Source organism: Neoarius graeffei, chromosome 1, assembly GCF_027579695.1.
Source record: "Neoarius graeffei isolate fNeoGra1 chromosome 1, fNeoGra1.pri, whole genome shotgun sequence".
In the NCBI taxonomy this organism is placed as follows: domain Eukaryota; kingdom Metazoa; phylum Chordata; class Actinopteri; order Siluriformes; family Ariidae; genus Neoarius; species Neoarius graeffei.
Window position 1 is genome coordinate 103,436,589 of NC_083569.1, and position 24,178 is coordinate 103,460,766.

Consider the following 24,178-nt stretch of genomic DNA (forward strand, 5'->3'; position numbering starts at 1 on the left):
TAGAGCATTGCACAGCAAAGCTTCCAGACATAGGAGCAGTATGTGTACTGTATATTTTTGTATATTGTGTCTAATCTGAAAATAACCTGCATATTGTCTGCATATCTTTTATGGCCTACATTGTCGATATTGTAGCTTGCATATATCTTAATATCATGTAATGTCTATATGCTGTCCATTACATACACATATACAGTGCTCAACATAAATGAGTACACCCCCTTTGAAAAGTAACATTTTAAACAATATCTCAATGAACGCAAACAATTTCCAAAATGTTGAAAAGACAAAGTTTAATATAGCATCTGTTTAACTTGTAACGTGAAAGTAAGGTTAATAATATAAACTTACGGAGATTACACATTTTTCAGTTTTACTCAAATTAGGGTGGTGCAAAAATGAGTACACCCCACAACAAAAACTACTACATCTAATACTTTGTAAGGCCTCCATGATTTTTAATGACAGCACCAAGTCTTCTAGGCATGGAATATGAACAAGTTGGTGATATTTGCAACATCAATCTTTTTCCATTCTTCAACAATGACCTCTAGCTTTGTATAAGCACACACATTGCGAGGGCAGTACAGTAAAAAGATACTACACGGCAGGCTCAAGCATTAAAACACAATATTCAGCAAACATGAGTCTACACTCAGGAAAAAATTATCTTAAAGAAGATACCACTACACAGCTAGAAAAAGCTGGTGGAGAACAGCAAACAAAGGCTGTAGATCAAGCAACAAAGAAGAAGGTGACTCATAAAGCATGTGATGCTAAGTCCCAGTCATCCAAAGCATCTACTAGATACTCATCATCATCCTCTTCAGCTACAAAAGTCTATGCTAAGGCGAAAGCTGCGAAGGATGAATTAGCTTTCACTGAATGAGAGGCTGAGATGATGAGGCAGAAAGCTGAGCTGGAAGCAAACCTGCTGAAGCAAAAGGCTAGCTTCGACACTGATCTACATCTCCTACGGTGTCAAAGAGCTGCTGCTGCAGCTGAAGCTGAGGCTACAGCCTTTCAGGAGGCAGAGGTTGAAAGCGGGGCATGCAGCCAGCTTCCAGATGTCAAAGAAGAGCCCTTCAGCAGAATTCAACATACTAGTGAGTACGTCCAACAACATTCTAATATGTTCATCCAGGAACAGCCTTTGGAACCTGTAGTCGTGGAGACACATGAAAGAAAAATGGATAAACAGGAAATACTGGACACTAAGCATAGAGTTTCTCATGACATCCAAAGAAACACACAGCCAGTTTACAGAGATATGAAAAAAGAACCAACAAGGAGTATAGGTCTGAGTGACACTTACCCTTATGGTACTCAGCACACAGCTAACATGAAAGAGAGTACTTACCTGAGTCTAAAGGTGCACAAAACTTCGCGAGATATCTTATCAGAAGAGAGATGGTTAGTGCTGGTCTTCTGCAATTTGATGACAAACCAGAAAATTACTGGGCATGGAAGGCCTCTTTTCTGAGTTCCACGAAAGACTTGAACCTTTCAGCCAGGGAAGAATTAGACCTGTTAACCAAATGGCTGGGAGCTGAATCGTCAGAACAGGCAAAGAGAATTTGTGCAGTGCACGTCCTCAATTCCGCTGCAGGTGTTGCCATGGTTTGGCAATGTCTTGAAGAGTGTTATGGGACTCCCGAGGTCATCAAAGACATATTGCTCAAAAAGACTGAGAACTTTCTGAGGCTGACCAATAGAGATACTGTTAAGCTGAGAGAGCTAAGTGACATTCTCCGTGAATTGGAGTGCGCTAAGCAAGATGGTGCACTGTCTGGGCTCTCATATTTGGATACAGCTCGTGGGGTGAAACAAATAGTGGAAAAGCTCCCTTATAACCTCCAAGAGAAATGGATCAGCTTTGGAAGCAAGTTTAAGGAGGATTATAGAGTGGCTTTTCCTCCCTTCTCTGTCTTCTCAAGGTTCGTTGAACAACAGGCAAAGATAAAAAAAAAATGATCCAAGCTTCACGATAACTCCCAACAGCAGTCATGTCATTTCCAGGATCAAAAAGCCTACAAGGTACAGTGGTAAAGGGTTTGTGGCTGTACATAAAACTGACATCCCTTCAGAGTCATCAGGCATCCAAGCCAGTTCTGCGCTGAAGAAAATGGAAGAACCGGACCGTCAGTGTCCAATACATAAAAAGCCTCACCTGCTGAAAAAGTGCAAGCTCTTTAGAAACAAAACTCTAGAAGAGCATAAATCATACCTCAGAGAGAATCACATCTGTTATAGATGTTGTGGGTCTACTCAACACATGGCAAAAGATTGTAAAATGACTGTCAAATGTTTTGAGTGTAACAGTGACCAACACATTGCAGCGCTGCACCCGGGTCCTCCTCTTCTGACCACACAGAGTGTGGTGGATGACAGAGATGAGAGCGGGGAGCAAAATGAAAGCCCACCATCTTCAGTCACCTCCAAATGTACAGAGGTTTGTGGAAGTGCAGACAGTGCATGGTCTTGTTCCAAGATCTGCGTGGTGAAAGTATATCCTGAAGGGAGAAAGGAGAAGGCAATCAAGATGTATGCTGTGTTAGACGAACAAAGTAATAAGTCTCTCGCCAATACAGAGTTTTTCACTCTTTTTGAAGTAAAAACTAGCTCTGCCCCTTGCACGTTACACCATCGGGGACACTGCTCTTCTCTGGTTCAGGTCCTACCTTAAACATAGGACCTTCTCTGTTTCCATTGGCCATTTCTCCTCATCAACTGCCTCTGTCTCCTGTGGGGTCCCCCAGGGGTCCATCTTGGGTCCCATGCTTTTCAGTCTCTACATGCTCCCACTTGGTGACATCATTAGAAAGCACAACATTTCCTTTCACCTTTATGCAGATGACTCTCAATTGTATTTGCCCTTAAAATCTAGGGACTCCATCCAATCTCTCCTTGTCTGTCTTGAAGACATCAGAAATTGGATGGCTAACAACTTCCTCCAGCTAAATGGTGACAAGACTGAAGTCATTATTTTTGTCCCTCCAAGGCAAAATGCACTACAGTGAACGATTTGGGTCACCTCACTCCTCATGTCACACCCTCTGCCAGAAACCTGGGTGTCTTCCTTGACTCCGATCTCTGTCTTGACAAACAGATTAGCACTGTGGTCAAAAATAGTTTTTAGCAACTCAGAGTGATTTCCCACCTCAAATCCTTCCTATCTCATAACGATCTTGAAATAGTCATCCATGCTTTTATCACATCACGATTGGATTACTGCAATTCCCTTTATCTTGGCCTCCCTCAAACCTCACTTAGACGTTTACACCTGGTCCAAAATGCAGCTGCACGTCTTTTAACTGGCACCAGGAGACGTGAGCACATCACTCCCATTCTGGCCTCCTTGCACTGGCTCCCAGTCTTTTTCAGAATACAATTTAAAGTCTTATTATTTGTTTTTAAAGCACTCAGTGGGCTGGCCCCAGCCTACATCAATGACCTTTTACAGCCCCACTCAGTCCAAAGGTCTCTAAGATCCTCTAACACAGGGCTTCTTCATGTACCTCGCTTGCGGCTGAAGCAGAGAGGTGACAGAGCTTTTTCTGTTGCTGCTCCACGTCTCTGGAATCAGCTCCCACCGGATATCAGATCTACTCCCTCCATCTCTGCCTTTAAATTTAGGCTAAAAACCCATCTCTACTCCTTGGCCTTTCCCTAATCATCAGCTTATTGTTATTGTTGTTATTATTATAGTTTTATTTTATTTATTTCTTTTTTATTTTCTTTTTGATCATTTGTCTTTTAATACTGACTCTGTACAGCACTTTGGTCAGTGTATGCTGTGTTTAAATGTGCTATACAAATTAAACTTACTTACTTACTTACACCCTGAAAACCTGTGGTGGGAAATTGGAGACTTCCGGTAGGAGAGCTGCTAATTTCACCATTGAGTCTGTGGATGGGAAAGTAAAGCTTGCCTTACCCCCCCTTGATAGAGTGCGACATAGTGCCAGATGATAGGACAGAAATCCCCTCCCCAGAGGTTGCATACCATCACCCCCATCTACGGTCAGTTGCTAGTAAAATTCCACCTGTGGACCAAGATACATCAATCCTCCTGCTCTTAGGGAGGGACATCCTAAGGGTACATAAAGTACGTGAGCAAATCAATGGGCCCCACAGCATGCCTTATGCACAGCGGTTAGACCTAGGTTGGGTCATTGTGAGAGATGTGTGCTTGGGCACAGTTCATAAGCCATCAGAGGTGAATGTTTACAAAGCAAATGTTCTGAACAACGGCCGCATATCCTTCCTTAGGCCATGTCCAAACAACATCCACGTGAAGGAAGACTACGGTGGTATGACACAGCATCACAGTGTAATCTTCCCTGCATGCGACGTGAATACAAGTCTCGATGTGAGTACAGACAACCTAGGGTGTTCTGTGTTTGACAGGTCCAAGGATGATAAAAAACTAGCACTGTCCATAGAAGATAAAGCCTTCCTAGCTCTCATGGATTCAGAAGTCTACCAAAATGAGGAGAATAGCTGGGTGGCTCCTTTACCTTTTCGGGTTCCTAGATGACACCTTTCAAGCAACAGGGAGCAAGCTTTGAAATGCCTCTGCTCACTTCAGAGAACCCTGGAGAAAAAGCCTGAAATGAGAGAACATTATATCAAGTTCATGCAGAAGATGGTGGACAGTGACCAAGCCGAGCTTGCTCCGTCTTTGGACAAAGGGAAAGAGCACTGGTATTTGCCAACCTTTGGTGTGTATCACCCGAAAAAGCCCAAACAGGTATGTGTTGTTTTTGACTCAAGTGCTGAATGTGATGGAACTTCACTTAATGATGTCCTCCTTAGTGGACCAGACTTGAATAACACTCTGCTGGGAGTTCTTTTGCGGTTCCGTAAAGAACCCGTCGTTCTTACAGCAGATGTGGAGCAAATGTTTTATTGCTTTGTTGTCCAAGAAGAGGACAGGGATTATCTTTGGTACCTCTGGTATGAGGATAATGATATGTGACAGTGAATGTGACCGAGTACAGGATGAAGGTCCATGTGTTTGGAAACAGTCCTTCACCTTCTGTGGCCATCTACTGCATGAGACGAGCAGCACAAAAAGGTGAACAGGAACATGGTTCGGATGCAAGACAGTTTGTCGAGAGGCAGTTTTAGGTAGACGACGGTCTCACTTCAGTTGCCACACCTGAAGAGGCAATAGATCTCCTCTCATGAACCAGAGAAATGTTGGCAGAATCTAACCTGTGACTGCACAAAGTGGCATCAAACAGTAGTCCGGTAATGGAAGCATTTCCAGTAGAGGACCGTGCCAAGGATCTGAAGGATCTGGACCTTGGAGTGGATCCTCTCCCCCTTCAGAGGAGCCTGGGTCTCTCCTGGAATTTGGAAACAGACAGCTTTACCTACTTGGTGTCCTGTGAAGAAAAATCATACACACAGAGAAGCGTGTTGTCAACGGTCAACAGTTTGTACAACCCTTTGGGCTTTGTAGCTCCTATAACAATGCAAGGGAAAGCACTTCTCCTGGAGTTGTCATCTGAACAGAGCGAGTGGGATGCTCCTCTCCTCCCACAAAAGGAGGCAGAATGGAATTCATGGAGAGACTCTTTAAAGGCTTTGGAAGACTTGCATATAAAGAGGTGCTACATACCAGTTTCGCTGTCCTCAACACAGACAAAAGAACTGTGTATTTTCTCAGATGCTTCCACAGTTGTGATAGGAGTGGTGGCCTATCTGAGAGCTGTAGACACTGAGGGACAGTATCATGTCAGATTTGTCATGGAGAAGTCAAAATTAGCTCCTCGCCCCGCTCACACCATTCCGCGTTTGGAGCTCTGTGCAGCAGTGTTGGCTGTTGAGCTATACAAGCTGATAAGCGATGAGATGGACATCGAGATAGCCACTGTCAATTTCTTCACTGACCATAAGATCATTCTTGGCTACATTCATAACTCTACAAGAAGGTTTTACCTCTATGTCTCCAACCGGGTAACTCGGATTAGATGATCTACACACCCCAACCAGTGGTACTATATACCGACAGATCTGAATCCCGCTGATTGTGTGACCAGATTTATGCCAGCATGCCAACTCCAACACAGCAGCTGGTTGTCAGGTCCAGCTTTTCTCCATCAGGACAATGTAGCGGAGATATCTGAATCTAATATTTTCACCCTTATTGAACCTGAAGCTGATGATGAGATTCGTCCAGAGGTTACTACTCTGGCAACCAAGGCATCGGAGTCTCAGTTGGGCTCCCAACACTTCGTGCGATGCTCAAGCTGGAGAACACTCTATCACACCATAGCCAAACTCATTCACGTTGCGGCATCCTTCAAAGGAAAGTCAGATAAGGCTGAAAGGAAAGGTTGGAAGTGTTTTGGAGGTGCATCCAGCAAAAGTGAGCTTTTAAAAGCCAAAGCTGTGATCATCCGCTCTGTGCAGCACAGTGCCTTTAAGGAGGAATTTAAATGTCTTGAAGGCGGACAGACCTTCCCTAAGCAAAGCACACTCAAAAAGCTCAATCCGATTGTGGATGAAGATGGTCTGCTTCATATCGGAGGACGTCTTTCTTGTGCTGATCTGACAAAAGAAGAAAAATACCCACTGATCATTCCACACCCACACATCACATTGCTACACTACTTGTGAGACACTTTCACGAACAAGTAGCTCACCAAGGGTGACACATTACAGAAGGAGCCATTAGATCAACTGGATACTGGATAATTGGGAGCAAGCATCTGGTGTCTTCTGTCATTCACAAGTGTGTTACCTGCCGCAGACTGCGAGGAAGTTTGGAGGGCCAGAAGATGGCTGACCTTCCTGACGACCGACTCACACCTGAGCCTCCATTTACCACTGTCGGCCTTGATGTCTTTGGGCCATGGTCTGTCATGACATGTCAGACAAGAGAAGGATTTGCGGACAGCAAACGCTGGGCTGTGTTGTTTACATGCATGTCAACCAGAGCAGTGCATATCGAGCTGATAGAAACTATGTCAACAGACAGCTTTATCAACGCTCTCCGGAGGTTTTTTGCACTTTGTGGTCCAGCCAAACTTCTGCAGTCTGACAGAGGGACCAATTTTGTAGGAGCTTGTAAAGAATTGAATATGAACACAGAAGACACAACAGTCAAGAAGTACCTCCAGGAGAAAGGCTGCTCCTGGGTGTTTAATCCCCCTCATGCTTCCCACATGGGTGGCTCCTGGGAAAGGCTCATCGGAGTTGCCAGGCGCATCCTGGATGCAATGTTGCTTCAGACGGGACCAACACGTCTCACACATGAAGTCTTGAGCACTTTCATGGTGGAAGTCATGGCGATCATGAACGCGAGACCTCTTGTGACCATAACCACTGACCCAGATATGACTATGGTGCTCACCCCAGCGATGCTCCTTACTCAAAAGATGAGTGCAGTTTCAGCCCCTTGTGGAAACTTTGACACGGCTCAATTGTATGGCAAGCAGTGGAAGCAAGTTCAGTGTCTTGCTGACACATTTTGGAAGAGATGGAAGGGAGAATATCTATCTACGCTACAGAGCCACAGGAAGTGGACAAAAGACAAACCGAATGTCAAAGAAGGAGATGTCATCTTGCTGAAAGACAGCCAAGCCCACAGGCATGAGTGGCCAATGGGACTGGTTGTTAAAACTTTCCCAAGCAGTGACAACAGAGTCCGCAAAGTAGAGGTGCGGATTGTAAAGGATGGGACAGCTAAAGTGTTCTTAAGTCACAGAGATCGTAGTCCTTCTTTCAGAGACTTAATGTGTATTGTTTCCAGAAGGCATTCCTCTTTAAATTTGTGTGTATTTGGAGTGATATAATGTAATCTTATCAAGCAGGGAGTGTACTGTCTAAGGGTTAAAAAGTTAAAATGTTAAGTTAAAGTTCATAAGTTAATAATTAAGTAGGTTTAAAAAAAGTATATTTTCATTGGTCCAGAGAAACCGCGTCAGACTGAGTGGTTTTTTCATTGGTCCAGAGAAACCATGTCAGAGTGAGTGGTCTTTTCATTGGTCCAGAGAAACCGCGTCAGAGTGAGTGGTCTTTTCTTTGGTTCAGAGAAACTGCGTCGGAGTGAGCGTTCGGCTCGGTAAGTCCGGCTGTGCTGTGTTTTTTCTGTTGCATGCTCAGTACTCATGCTCAGGTGAGAAAAGTGAGCACAGACAGCTAAATAGACTGCTGAAATCATATTGTTAGAGTTTTCCTACGCTTTTGCCTTGGAGAATATTTATCTGTAAGTATTATGTGTGAACAGGGTCATATCATATATGATTGTATATTTTTGTGATTAAGATATGATTAGTTATGTTTTTGGTGAATATACTTTGCTAACTTTCAGTAAATGCTAGCTTTTTTTCATTTTGTGGATCGATGGATGCTAATTGAAATGTACTTATACAATGTTACTTGTACAGTGTTTTAAATTGTGTTTCTATCTCTGTAATAATTTCAGTTTTACGGGGAGAAATTGGAAAAATAGAAGACTTCATTAAAGGACAAGAAAAGTCAAGCCTTGTGGTTTTTTGAAAGACTTCTACTCGTTATCTGACTGTCTAGCTTTGTATAAGCACACGCATTGCGAGGGCAGTACATTTAGTATGCATTTTTCTTTGTATTCCTCACCTTTGCGACGCCATACAGATTTGAAGCCATCGGTTCCAAAAACATTTATCTTGATCTCATCACTCCAGAGTATAGAGTCCCAGTAGACTTCATCTTTGTCAGCATGGGCCCTGGCAAACTCTAGGCGGGCTTTTTTGTGCCTGGGCTTTAAGAGAGGCTTCTTTTGTGGACGGCATCCATGCATGCCATCCCTCTGCAGTGTACGCCGTATTGTGTCACGGAAAATAGTCACCCCAGTTTGGCTTTCTATTTCTTTAGATAACTGCAGTGAACTTGCATGCTGATTTTCTTCAACCCTTTTTGTTGTGTATGGGTATTTCAACTTCACCTCCCATGATACTTAGAGTCATGGGGGGCTATAAAAGAAGACAAAGCTCCCCACTTTCGTTCTCTTCCATACTGCAAGGGGATTGTAGAAAGTCTACACGTTATGTAGTAGCCTAGTGATAAATAAAGTTAAATGTTTTATAGCACTTCTGCCTCCGCCTCCATTAATGTTTTGTAAGATGCGTGCTCCACTTGGACACTACAAACTGGCGATGAGGATGGGATTTGTTAACCATGAAAATTTTTTGGAAGTGGAACGAAGATGCTAGAACTTTATTGAAGCTAGCAAGACACTAGCATAAAGATGGCAGTTTTCAGCAGTGAGATGGGCTTGTGCTTCAATGAAGGCAGTGAAAGTTTGAAGACCTATGAGCAACATTTTGCACAGTTTGTGGAAGCCAACGGAATTCAGCAAGAGAAACAAAAGGCTGTTTTCTTATCTGTGGTAGGTGCAAAGACCTTCTCATTGCTCACAGACTTGCTAGCACCAAAAAAGCTGTCTGATTGCACATTAGAAGACATTCTAAAAGCACTGAGAAAATTTTATGTGCCAGAGAAAAACACCGTAAGTGAACATTACTCATTCTGTGCACGAAAGCAGCAAAGTCAAATCAAATCAAGCTTATTTGTACAGCGCTTTTAACAATAAACATTGTCGCAAAGCAGCTTTACAGAATTTGAGCGACTTAAAACATGAGCTAATTTTATCCCTAATCTATCCCCAATGAGCAAAGTGGAGAGTCACTGGCGGAATATGTTGCCACACTAAAAGGACTGTCGACTACATGTGAGTTCGGTGAAAAGCTGGAAGAGCAGCTAAGGGACCAGTTAGTTTATTGAATTAGCAGTAAAGAGCTACGAACTAAGCTGTTAAGTGCTGCTTATGGAGAATAGTTGAAATGGGCTAAAGTAACCGACATTGTGAATAATTTCGAGTCCACCACTAGCAGTCTGAAAATGTTTCAACAAACCCCGCTAAGAACAGATAGTGTGAGCAGCTACAAAGGAAAGGCTCATGCGTGCCAAAAGGAGCCGGATAGGAAACAAAAGCCAAACGCCAGCGGTGAGAGCATGTGCTACCGATGCCAAAGAGGAGGACAGCCACCTGCTAAGTGCAAATACAAAGACTTTCAGTGCCGAGCGTGCAACAAGAAAGGACATCTTGAGCGAACATGTAGAAACGCATTGACCAAATAATTCGTCAACCAGGGCGGCAGCCCATGAGCAGCCATGAGAAGCGCCCAAACAGAGAGAGACACCCACTATGTCATGAGGGAACCACCAGACCAGGGACCAAGTACTGTGACGCTGAGTCAACAGTCAGCATTGCCCTTGGATGGAATGGCGAACACGCTAGGACAGCCTCCAGGGCCTGAGAACTGTGCGGACATGGAATTGCCAGGGGTCACAAAGGACTTTGAACTGTTTGCAGTGAAAGGTGACAGTGAGTATGTAAAGCCCTACGTGGTCATGGTGAGATGCAATGGTATTAAGATAAAAATGGACCTAGACACAGGTGCAGCTATGAGCATAATTTCAGAGAAACTGTACAAACGGAGTTTTAAGAAGTGTAAACTGTAGCCATGTGATGTGCATCTTAAAACATACTCTGCAGAGCCAATTGTACTGATGGGTAAAATCCAAGTGAAGGTGCAGTGTGGAGATCAGACAGAACAGCTGACTTTATTAGTGTCAAAGGGAAGTGGTCCAACACTAATGGGTAGGAATTGGATTCAGTACCTGCGCTTAGACTGGTCTAGAGTGAATCATGTACCAGTAGCAGATCCTCTTTCAGAGATGTACAAGAAATACTCTCATGTGTTCAATGCAGATCGTGGAGTCATTTCTGGGGTAAAAGCAAAGCTAAGGGTAATGGAGAACGCAATCCCAATATTCTGCAAGGCTAGATCAGTGCCTTATGCCTTGAGCTCAGCCGTTGACAAGCAGTTAGCAAAGTTGCAGGAAATGGGAGTTTGCACTTCAGTGGAATATAGTGAATGGGCAACTCCAGTTGTATGCATACCAAAAAACAATGGTGAGGTCAGAATTTGTGGTGACTATAAAGTAACCATAAATCCCTGGTTAGAGGTGGACAAATACCCTCTTCCTAAAACACAGGATCTTTTTGCCAGGTTAGCTGGGGGCAAATACTTCACAAAGCTAGATCTCACACAGGCTTACCAACAGGTGGACCTAGATGATGAATCTCAGCAGTACTTGACCATCAATACACAAAAGGGGCTCTACCAAATGAATAGGTTACCTGATGGAATAGCTAGTTCACTGGCAATATTCCAATGTATTATGGATCAGATACTTCAAGGCTTACCAAGTGTTGTGTGCTACCTTGACGACATTTAAATAAATCAAACACTGGGAAAATGTTGAACAGGTGTTAAAACGACTACAAGATAGAGGCATTAGGGTAAATCGAGACAAATGTAGCTTCTGTCAACTAAGTGTAACCTACTTGGGACACAAAATTGACAGTGAAGGATTACATCCAGTACCCGAGAATGTGGAAGCGATAGCCAACACGCCAGTTCCTAAGAATGTCACAGAGCTTAGGGTATTTTTAGCGTTATTGGCATACTATGGGAAGTTCCTTGAGAACCTTTTAACAGTCATTAAGCCAATGACAGTGTTGCTACAGAAAGACAGTCCATGGAACTGGTCCACCAATTGTCAAGCAGCTTTTGAGAAGGCTAAAGCACGGTTGTCGTCTTCAACCGTTCTAACTCATTTTGATCCTGAATTGCCAATTTTGTTGGCTTGTGATGCTCGTGCATATGGTCTTGGAGCTGTGATATCCCACCAAATGACTGATAGTAGTGAAAGACCTATAGCATACGCTTCACGCACTTTGAGCAAGACTGAAGTAAATTACTCACAAATTGAGAAGAAAGCATTAGGCATAATTTTTGGTGTACAGAAATTTAGGGATTATCTCTATGGCAGGAAATTTGTATTGGTAACAGACCATAAGCCACTGGTGAAGATTTTGGGGCCAAAGACGTGGGTGCCAGCATTAGCAGCTGCCTGCCTACAGAGATGGGCTTTATTACTGTCAGCTTATCAGTATGACAGTCTACAAAGCCTCCTTAGAACATGCCAATGCAGATGGGTTATCAAGATTACCCTTACAGAAAGAGGCGCCACAAAGCAACTGTAATTGAGAATTTAGAGAATTTAGAGTGTCTTGGTTGGAATTAATTCCTGTATCAGCCAAAGATATAAAGAAAGAGACAGACAAAGACATAATACTTACCAAAGTGAGACATTTAACACAGAATGGATGGCCAAAACATGTGCTGGATGATGAATTGAAATCAGACTGGAACAGATGTGAGGAACTCACTGTAGAAGCAGATTGTGTCTTGTAGGGTTTAAGAGTAATAATACCTAGGGCACTGAGACCTCAGATGTTAAAAGAGCTACATGAAGAGCATTTGGGCATTGTTAGGACAAAGTCATAAGCTAGAAGCCATTTTTGGTGGCCCAGTCAGGATATAGAAATTGAAGACATGGTGAATAGCTGTCTGATCTGTCAAAAGAACAGACATGCACCTAACAAAGCACCAGTGCACTCATGGAAGTGGCCAGAGCTGCCGTGGGAGCGAATTCATATACTGTAGACTTTGCGGAAAAGGGAAAACATCAGTTTCTGTTGGTTAGGGATGCCTATTCACACTGGCCAGAAGTTAAAGTGATGACTAGTACCACCGCTACAGCTACTGTCGAAGCTATGAGGGGTCTGTTTGCAGCTTATGGGCTCCCTCAAGTGGTCGTTTCAGATAACGGCCCACAGTTGGTCTCAAAAGAGTTTGAAACATTTTTGGAAGCTAATGGGGTTAAACATATCAAGTCTGCCCCGTACAGTCCAGCCTCTAATGGATTGGCTGAGAGGTTGGTTCAGACTTTTAAGCAGTCATTGGACAAACAGAAAGATTCTGGACATTCCTTACAACATTGCATAGATAGTTTCCTGTTTAGTTACAGAAACACACCGTCCTCATCTACAGAGAAAGCGCCTTCTCAGCTTTTCCTGAAGAGAAGTGTCAGGACCAGGTTATCACAAGTTACACCAAAATTCTCTGTGCAGATGCAAGAAAAACAAGCAAATGTCAAAAACAACCAGACCCGTGTGAGAGTCTTACAACCAAATCAAGCAGTGCTGGTTAAGAATTTCTGGGGAGGGGAAAGAAAGAAATGGAAATCGGGTAATAGAGCGAGTGCTAGGTCATGTGACTTATTTGGTAAATGTAGAAGGACAAACAAGCAAAAAGCACATAGACCAGCTGATTACTACCAAGATTTCTGGTCAATGCACAAACACTGAGAATGTTGAGATTGCAGAACATTTGTATGACACTCCAGAAACTGAGATTGTACCCAGTCTTGAACTGGAAGAAGATGAATTAAATGAGTGTGTGGAGGGACAAGTGAGCACCCGACCACAGAGAGTCAGGCGAGCTCCTGAACGTTTGAATTTATAACTAGGAATTGAAATGTAAAGATATCTAAGGAAGTTATCCTTGAGGAAAAGATGCAGATGATTTTTGTGTGTGTGTGTGTTCGTACACTGGAATGAAAATGATTTGTAAGTGTGAAGGTAAACATTGTTGTTTTGAGTTACATGAAATGAGTGAGGTTAAAGGTTCCCGGGGAGGAATGTTGTGTATGGGTATTTCAACTTCAGCTCCCATGATGCTTAGAGTCATGGGGGGGCTATAAAAGAAGACAAAGCTCCCCACTTTCGTTCTCTTCCGTACCGCAAGGGGATTGTAGAAAGCCTACATGTTATGTAGTAGCCTAGTGATAAATAAAGTTAAATGGTTTTTTTGTTTTTTTTATTCATATCCAATACAATTATACAAAACAATGACACTACAAAAAAAACAAAATTAACAGTGAGGAATAATGTGTATATGGAGATGTCCGTGTGTGTGTGTATATAAGGAGTAGTACTGACTTACTGTTGGACTGGGGAGATGGAGGCTAGATCGCAGAGAAGGAGGGTTACAAAGGAAATGAGTAATATTATCTTTATGTAGGATAATAATAAGAGAAATAAGAATAGGGATAAGAATAAGAAAAAATTTGATTAACTGACTGATTATAAGGATTGCCTGGGCACCCAAGTATGACCACAGTGTCGTCCCGCCCCCGCACAAGATATACCACAATGAGACAGCAGAGGGAAGGCCCTGCGTGCTAACCAGCCCACGGCCCTTGGCCCAGGGCCCCCAGCACCCACGACCCACCACACCTCAACTCCAGACCATCACACAACACGCCGTATTTGTCCTATATAAGAATGTAAATGGCTATATTGTGGGCTTTCTCTAATGTATTGCATTAAAAGAAGTGTGCGCTCAGGGTGAGTCTCTGCCCAGATTTCGCCCTGCACGCCACAACAACCCTGCGTACTCATGGATATATGCCTCCTCTAAATTGTGTAAGCATTAAAAGAAGTGAGGCGTGCAGTGAAACACCTGCAGAGGGATAGACTAGGGCAAGGGAGGCGTGCATGCAGATGCCTCTGCAGGTGTTTCACTGCACGCCTCGCTTGCCCTAGTCTATTTGTTGATCTTGTTATTGGTAGATGTATGATGTATGCAAACTAATATGTAGTGCATTTAAAAGAGAATAAGGCGTGTTGCATATTGCCAGGAAGAGGTATGTGTGTACATGCAAAGGGCGAGTGCACGGCGGGGGCCCAGAACCCACGAATACCCCACAGGACTGATCAACACCGGTCCCACGTGGCAACCTGACAGGACTGGGCTGCCCGAGCCACCCATGGGGCCCAGGCAGAACAGGGATGAGTGAAGTAGAGAGAGACAGAGAGAAAGGAGGAAAGGAGAGGAAAATTTTAAAAAAATCAAATCAAACGGAACATAGAAAAAGCAACAATCCCAGTCATAAAGAACTCAGCAGGGAAGCTAACCAGCTTACCTGAAGAAATAAATCCGGTTTTCTACAATTTTTATAATAAACTATACTCTTCAGAAATAAACCCCAACCAGGACGCCATTGACTCATTTCTTAACAGCATCACCTTACCACAACTTAATGAAAACCAAACAAATAAATTAGAGTCACCTATAACTCAACAAGAACTGTTCGAGGCTCTTAAACGTATGCCTAATAACAAAGCACCAGGTCCGGTTGGCTTCCCTGCTGAGTTCTACAAACAATTTTGGTCCATTTTGGCTCCACTTTTTATCAGGATGATCAATGAATCAAAAAAAAAGACTACCAGCTAGTATCACCACAGCTTCAATGTCACTTCTCCTTAAGCCCAGTAAGGATCCAACAATGCCATCCAGCTACCGGCCAATCTCCCTACTCAATGTTGACAATAAAATAATCACCAAAATGTTAGCACACAGATTAGAAGAGGTCTCCCCATCCATTATCCACCCAGATCAGACTGGCTTCATCAAAGGCAGAATTTCTCCCTCCAGCACCTGCAGATTGTTTAACATAATGTATCACTCCTCAAGTTTACAAGAAAAAAACATTATAGCAACTCTTGATGTGGAAAAAGCTTTTGATAGGGTCAACTGGAATTTCCTGTTTTCCACATTAGGGCAGTTTGGTTTCGGGGAATCGTTCATTAATTGGATTAAGATTCTCTATAGGCCTCCCAACATTCAAGGATAGACGACTCCACTTCTCCTCGGATGGATTTCCCAAATAGCATGAAAAAATTGCTCCCAATGGCTACACTTTCCTTTTCCAGCCCAAATCTGTCGCGACAAGCAGTGTATCCAGTACATCAAAATTGTGTTCATCCAGGACTTTCAGCTGGCTACAAATCTTTTTCACCATCCAAAAGATACATGTCATCTCCAGTCCTTTCACCCTCAAACCAAATGGAACATTTAGAAAGTCTTGTTTGATGTAGTCTGGGTCCCTGCAAATGGATGTAATGTTGAAAAAAAGCTGGGACCCGATGATGATGTTGACCCTATTCCTGTGTTGATAAGAATCAGAAAACATAGAGCACATTTAACCCTAGGGGTGAACCAATCTAATCTCCTTCCTGTTTTAAAACAGCATCAGAGTGCACAACTAAATATTGCTTCTAAAATTTCTGTAAAGCTAGCTCTTCTGAATATTAGATCACTTTTAAACAAGTCATTTTTAATTAATGATCTCATTTGTAAACACAATCTTGATTTGTTGCTTCTAACTGAAACCTGGCTGGATCAAGCAAATAGTGCTACCACCCTTATCGAAGCAGCTCCCCCAAATTTTAATTTTTTGAATGTTACCCAACAAGGGAAAGGTGGAGGGATCGCAAATATATTCAAAGTCTCTTTTCAATGTAAACAATCCTCACTTGGTGATTTTACGTCCTTTGAACACTTATGTGCACTTGTTACATGCTCTCCTAACATATTATTATTAACTATTTATAGGCCTCCGAGACATTCAGCCAAAGTCTTTCTTGAAGAGTTTGGTGAACTGTTATCAGTCATTTGCTTAGAGTTTGATTGTCTTATTATATCTGGGGATTTTAACTTGCATATAGATAATACTGATAACATTTATGCCAAAGAACTATTTGAAAGTATTGATAACTTTAACCTAGTACAACATGTACAGGGACCGACCCACTCCCGTGGTCATACTCTTGACCTCGTCATCACAAAGGGTCTTACTGTTTCTACTACTATTGTTGACCTGGCCTTATCTGATCATTTCTGTGTTTTCTTTGAAGTTTCTATGTCTCCTCACATCCAGAATAGCTCAACGACTATAGGTAGGAGAGTCATAAACGACAACACATGTGTTCTTTTTGAGCAAGCTCTCTCACAGAACTCAACCAAAATGTCAGACTCTGTAGATGATTTACTGGAATTTTTTAATTTAAATATGACCCAAATTATGGATGATATTGCTCCATTCAAAATAAAAAGAGTCAATGATAAGCAGAAAGCACCATGGAAGCAGTACCCGGCTGTTAAACTGCTAAAGAGAGAATGTAGAAAGACTGAAAGAAAATGGCGCAAATCTAAACTTCACATCCATTATCAAATCCATAAAGAGATGCTTTGTAATTATAATTATGAAATTCGTAAAGCAAGACAGTCTTTCTTCTCCAACATCATCAGCAGGAATATGAACAATGCCCGTGTGCTATTTTCAACAGTAGAGAAGCTAACTAATCCCCCACCACAATTAGCACCTGAACTTCTCTCAGTTAATTAATGCAATGAGTTTGCATCCTTTTTCAAAGGTAAAATTGATAAAATAAGGCAGAATATTTCTCATAATATATCTCAGTTGCAAAAAATTGAAAAACTGCAATCACCAATGACACAGATAGATAACTTTAACACAATGTCAGAATTTTGTTTAATTGATTATGAGACTCTTGAAAAAACTGTACAAAATCTCAGTTCTTCAACATCTGAACTGGACATTCTGCCTACCAACTTCTTTAAGTCTGTTCTTCATCTTATAATTACAGATGTGCTTCAAATTATAAATACATCCTTGGAGACTGGCGTTGTTCCTGTGTCCCTAAAAAAAGCTGTTGTAAAGCCCCTTCTTAAAAAAAATAATCTGGATCCTTCAGTGTTAAATAACTACAGGCCAATATCAAATCTACCATTCATCGGGAAAATCCTGGAAAAAATTGTCTTCAATCAATTAACTGCCTTCTTGATATCAAACAGCCGTTTTGATAATTTTCAGTCAGGATTTCGTGCCAATCATAGCACTGAAACAGCGCTGATTAAAGTTATAAATGACATACGTCTTAATACTGATGCAGGCAAAACATCAGTCCTGGTATTACTGGACCTCAGTGCAGCTTTTGATACTGTTGATCACAACATACTGCTATATTGACTTGAACACTGGGTTGGATTGACTGGTAAAGTTATCAATTGGTTAAAATCATACTTAAAAGATAGAAGCTTCTTTGTTACCCTGGGAAATTGTTCCTCAACGTCAATGCCCTTGACCTGTGGTGTCCCCCAGGGGTCGATTCTTGGACCATTACTTTTCAACCTTTATATGCTCCCACTTGGGCAAATTATCAATAAAAATTCAATTTTGTATCACTGCTATGCAGATGATACCCAAATTTATTTTGCTCTATCACCTAATGACTATGCCCCCCTTGAATGTCTCTACCAGTGTATCGATCAAATCAATAGCTGGATGTCACAAAATTTTCTTCAGCTGAACACAGATAAAACAGAAGTAATTCTATTTGGAAAAAAAGATGAAAGACTCAGGATTACCACTATTCTTGGCACAAAAGGGATTAAAACTAAAGAAATGGTTAAAAATCTTGGTGTTTTCATTGACAGCGAGCTAAACTTTGACAGTCACATGAAAGCAATCACTAAAACGGCATTTTATCACCTAAAAAACATTTCCAAACTAAGAGGACTTATGTCAAAAAATGATCTGGAAAAACTAATACATGCCTTCATCTCTAGTAGGGTTGATTAGTGCAATGGCCTTTTCACAGGCTTGCCAAAAAAGACCATCAAACGACTTCAGCTGGTTCAAAATGCAGCGGCTAGGGTTCTCACACGAACAAAAAGAACAGAGCACATTACCCCAATTCTAAGGTCCCTTCACTGGCTTCCAGTAAGCTACAGAATTGACTTTAAAGTATTGCTGCTGGTGTACAAATCTCTAAAGGGTACAGGGCCCAATTACCTCTCTGATATGTTGCAGCGGCCTAACCCAATCAGATCTACCAGATCGCAACAGAAAAATTTACTATTAAAACCAGTTGTTAAAACAAAGTGTGGTGAAGCAGCTTTTAGCTACTATGCAGTACAGCTATGGAACCAACTGCCAGAGGACATTAAAAATGCTCCTGCTGTTGGCAGCTTCAAATCTAGGTTAAAGACCAAGCTGTTTTCAGATGCTTTCTGTTAAATAATCAATATTTTTACATTTTTTATAATCTTTACTTTCTCTGCATGTTTTAAATTTACTTTAATTTTATTCTATTTTATTCCGCTGGTTTCTTTTTCTCCTTTTTTTGGCAATTTATTATTTTATTTCTACTATTGTTTAATTCTTATTATTTTCTTTTAATTCTTTTAATTCTTTTAATTAATTGTTTTTAGATTAAAAATAAAATGATTGTATGTAATTTTATTTCTCTATTGTTTACTGTTTTTGTTTTTACTTCTGTAAAGCACATTGAACTGCCATTGTGTATGAAATGTGCTATATAAATAAACTTGCCTTGCCTTACACTTCACCCTCAGCCACAGTGATCACCAATGGACTAACATGACACAGTTTCACTCTGCACCGGGGAACTAGACAGGGATGCCCACTCTCCCCTTTATTATTTACCATCTTCAGTGAACCTCTAGCTGCTGCCATCTGTCAGAACCCCCACATTAAGGGAGTTCAGACTCTAAATATGCATCATAAAATCGGCCTCTATGCCGACGACATCCTACTTCTTTTTCAAGACCCCATAGTATCAGTTAAAGAAACCATTACATTCTCTAATATTCCTGAATACTCAATCAATTGGAATAAGTCTGCAATTCTTCCATTACACTCCAACAGCTGGGATGTGACAGCCCATTCATCACCTTTCCCACTATGTATTAATTATATTACATATTTAGGGATAAAGGTTTCCCCCAGGCTGTCAGATATATTTAGTCTAAATTTTACCCCCCTGCTCAATTCAATAGATGACCTCCAGCGATGGATGAACCTTCCACTATCCATCATGGGCAGGATATCAGTTGTCAAAATGTCAATATTACCCAAAATAAATTATTTTTTCTCAATGATTCCAACACAGCCCTCCCCTTCCTGGTTTAAATCACTTGACTCAACAATTATTAAATTCTACTGGAAAAATAAGACACCAAGAATCAAACTGACCACTCTACAAAAACCTAAAATACTCAGAAGACTAGAGGCCCCACACTTCCAACATTATGCCCTGGCCAACCAGCTTCGTTACATATACAAATGGTTACTTCCCACCCCCTCAGACAACACCTGGTTAGACATAGAACAAACCATTTTCAAGGATATTCAGATCTCAGACCTTCCTTTCTGTAGTCAGTCAGTTAAAAAACATCCATCCTTCAAAGCACTAACAATATCATCTAGTCTGACAGCTTGGTGGAAATTCTATCACATCACTGATTCACCTGTAACACCGTCAAATCGCACCCCGAATTGGAATAACCCCAATTTCACTGTCAACAAAAAAACACTCAGTTTTCTCACATGGATAGGCAAGGGCATCACTCAACTTCATCACATTATTCAAGACAAAAATCTGGCTTCATTCCCTTGTTTGGTCCAGAAGCACGGCATTGAGAGTAAACACTTTTTAGAATACCTACAAATTAAATCATCTATCCAAGCTAAAATTAATATCCAGACAGCTAACCTAGACATCCCCTCATCAATCATGGAGTTGATCAACATTCCCTCCCCCAAAAAAAATATTTCCAAAATATACAAAATTATATCTCGTTTAGAAAAACTTTAAGCCTACCATATCACAAATGGGAATCAGATTTGTCCATTACTCCCGGTGCCGACTTCTGGACCCAAATCTGTAAAAACATCTACCTCATGACAAAAAATAGCAATCTACAATTAATACAGTACAAGGTTCTTCACAGATTTCACTTCACTGCACAGAAACTATATAAAATGGGCTTTGACTCTGATTTGTGTTCTCACTGCATGCAAAATAACCCAGACACATACATTCATGTTGTCTGGCATTGCACTCCAATCAACAGGTTTTGGATAAGTGTCACAGAATCACTCTCTACCATTCTTGGCTGTCACATGCCAGCAACCCCTTCCCTATGTGTACTTGGTGATACAACCGCAATCAATCTAAGCACCTCATGCAATAAAATACTGCTAGTAGCACTGACTATTGCCAAGAAAACAATTCTCATGAACTGGAAATCAAGGAATACTGTACACATCACTCATTGGAAAAATTTGTTATCGGATTATATATCATTGGACAATATATCCACTCCAAACTTAAACAACACTCAGGATACACCCTCCCCTTGGACACCCTTCATCACCTTCTTACAGTTATGACCTGACCCTCTGCGCCTGAGATCCAACTCACAACTTTACATCCACATGTAAATAGCTATATAAAATAGGGCGGCGGATGGTAGCTGGAACAATTATTTTTACTATTATTATTTTTTTATATATCATCTCATCTCATTATCTCTAGCCTATATAATCTCTCTTCCCCCCCTCCTTTTTTAAGTTAAATGTTTTATAACACTTCTGCCTCCACCTCCATTAACGTTTTGTAAGATGCGTGCTCCACTTGGACACTACACTTCTCATCAGAAGACGCTCCTGTCGAGGTGTTAACTTCCATGGACAACCTGGACGCCTCTGTGAGATGGTTGCAGTTCCAGATTTCTTAAATTTTTGTACCACCTTTGCTACAGTATTCTGACTGATAAGTAAAGGTTGGCTGATCTTCTTGTAGCCTTCACCTTTGTGGTGTAAAGAAATTATTTTCTTTGGGGAATTCTGAAGAGACAAGTTGAGCATCACACTCCATCCAGCATCCAGTCACTAAAAGAGGTCATTGTTGAAGAATGGAAAAAGACTGGTGTTGCAAAATGTCACCAACTTGTTCATTCTATGCCTAGAAGACTTGGTGCTGTCATTAAAAATCATGGAGGCCATACAAAGTACTAGATGTAGTAGTTTTTGTTGTGGGGTGTACTCATTTTTGCACCACCCTAATTTGAGTAAAATTGAAAAATGTGTAATCTAAGTTATATTATTAACCTTACTTTCATGTTATAAGTTAAACTGATGTTATATTAAACTTTGTCTTTTCAACATTTTTGAAATTGTTTGTGTTCATTGAGATATTGTTTAAAATGTTACTTTTCGAAGGGGGTGTACTCATTTACGCTGAACACTGTACATTTTATTCTTTTTCTGTATCACTAGAGAGACACCAACTGCCATAATCAAATTATATATATATATATATATATATATATATATATATATATATATATACACACACACACACACACACACACACACACACTGAGTTATATACAACTGTAAAACCATGTATAGATGTATCAGTTGTAAAAATATAATGTCCTAAATATTCTAATGTCTCAAATTTTTCCATAGATTTTCCACCCAAAACTGCGACAGGAACTCTTGCAATTCAGGTGCAGAATTTCAATGACCACTGTCCGGTTCTGACCAGCTCAGTCGAAACGCTGTGTTACGGCAACAGGGAACTGAAAGTCACAGCCATGGATAAGGATAAACACCCCAATGCTGAAGCTGTCGAATTCAGTTTGGTTACAAAAGAGAACTGGAGCATTGAGCGTCTCAACGGTTAAGTTTAAAGCTCTTTTAAAGCAGTTTAACATTAATGCTGTAACACTTTCATTATGTAAATGCTCAATTTAATAACTCATACTTGTTTTTCTGATGAATTCCTTTTCCAGAAACAACAGTCACTCTGCGCAGTCAGGAGATCCTGTGGCCAGGACATTACACAGTGGCACTGGATGTCCAAGACCAGGAGGGAAAGTCCTGTGAGGTTCAAAAGCTTCAGGTAGCCGTGTGCACTTGCACTGAGGCACAAGTGTGTCAACATAGGGCACAGACCAGATCAGGCAGTAGACTGGGAACAGGTGGAATTCTGGTAGCACTGCTAGGAATCCTACTTCTTTTGTGTGAGTACCATCACCTCAGTATTTTCATGTTCACCACTGTTCTGTGTTTTTCTCTTAACGTATCTACTGATTCTGATGTTCAGATGGAAATAATGTTCTGAGTCCGAGTAGCATGCAAGAAGAGGCAGGATGTAAAGTGTAATAAAGCAAGAAAATGCAGCTTGGACACAAAGTTAGAAATATCCATGATAAGCCTTTGTGACAAAACAAAGAAACATTAGGGTATACATAGACAAACTAATCAAGAACTAACACAAAACAGGTAGACACAGCTGGATAGCAAACCAATGAAAGGGCATGTGCAAAAACAAGCACATGATGCTTGGCACCATGACAACTGGAGCACAAAGGGGGAATATGTGACAGCACGTATGCTGAATATTTACTTTCAGTAGCTGTCACCTTTGGATATATTTCTCTGAACCAGAAAAACAACCTGGATAGAACTAATAATTATTTAATATGACATTTTAATGCCAAATAAATTATTACAAATGCCTTGGAAAATCTTTACACCTTTATTTTTCCCTTATCCTCTTTAGGCCCTTTAGGATGCATAAGGCCATTAAAGGAACAGTCCACCGTACTTCCATAATGAAATATGCTCTTATCTGAATTGAGACGAGCTGCTCCGTACCTCTCCAAGCTTTGCGCGACCTCCCAGTCAGTCAGACGCAGTCAGACGCGCTGTCACTCCTGTTAGCAATGTAGCTAGGCTCAGTATGGCCAATGGTATTTTTTGGGGCTGTAGTTAGATGCGACCAAACTCTTCCGCGTTTTTCCTGTTTACATAGGTTTATATGACCAGTGATATGAAACAAGTTCAGTTACACAAATTGAAACGTGGCGATTTTCTATGCTATGGAAAGTCCGCACTATAATGACAGGCGTACTAACACCTTCTGCGCGCTTTGGCAACGCATTGATATCTGAGCTCCGTATCAATGTGCTGCCGAAGCGCGCAGAAGGTGTTAGTACACCTGTCATTATAGTGCGGACTTTCCATAGCATAGAAAATCGCCACGTTTCAATTTGTGTAACTGAACTTGTTTCATATCACTGGTCATATAAACCTATGTAAACAGGAAAAACGTGGAAGAGTTTGGTCGCATCTAACTACAGCCCCAAAAATACCATTGGCCATACTGAGCCTAGCTACATTGCTAACAGGAGTAACAGCGCGTCTGACTGCGTCTGACTGACTGGGAGGTCGCGCAAAGCTCGGACAGGTACGGAGCAGCTCGTCTCAATTCAGATAAGAGCATATTTCATTATGGAAGTACGGTGGACTGTTCCTTTAAGTGCCCTCTTCTATCCCCTTCTGTCTTTAGCTGCCACCTCAGGCTTTTACAAAAGACCTACTTGAGTCCTTGCCTCTCTTTCTCAACACTCCTCTTTCAGGTGGTCTGTCTATTCTCCTTTGCCCCTCCGGTGTCCATGTGAGTGTGACCTTTGTTTTGTTGTTATTCCTCCTGAAGATGTGTCCTGTGTACCTCCATTGTCTG

At 41.4% G+C, this 24,178-nt stretch overlaps 2 protein-coding genes across 2 annotated transcripts in view; one reads left to right on the forward strand and one right to left on the reverse strand.

Annotated features, from left to right (window-relative positions):
• LOC132879777 (desmoglein-2-like protein) overlaps positions 1-24,178 on the forward strand; it is a 135,854-nt gene that overhangs the window by 85,187 nt on the left and 26,489 nt on the right. Inside the window, exons 10-11 of the mRNA XM_060913746.1 lie at positions 22,117-22,329; positions 22,443-22,673. Of these exons, the coding sequence (XP_060769729.1) occupies positions 22,117-22,329; positions 22,443-22,673 (444 nt within the window). The remainder of the gene's footprint in view (positions 1-22,116; positions 22,330-22,442; positions 22,674-24,178) is intronic.
• Positions 932-24,178, reverse strand: part of LOC132880299 (desmoglein-2-like protein) — a 352,687-nt gene continuing 329,440 nt past the window's right edge. Inside the window, exon 13 of the mRNA XM_060913787.1 lies at positions 932-1,160. Coding sequence (XP_060769770.1) covers positions 1,137-1,160 — 24 coding nt within the window. The 3' untranslated portion in view covers positions 932-1,136. The remainder of the gene's footprint in view (positions 1,161-24,178) is intronic.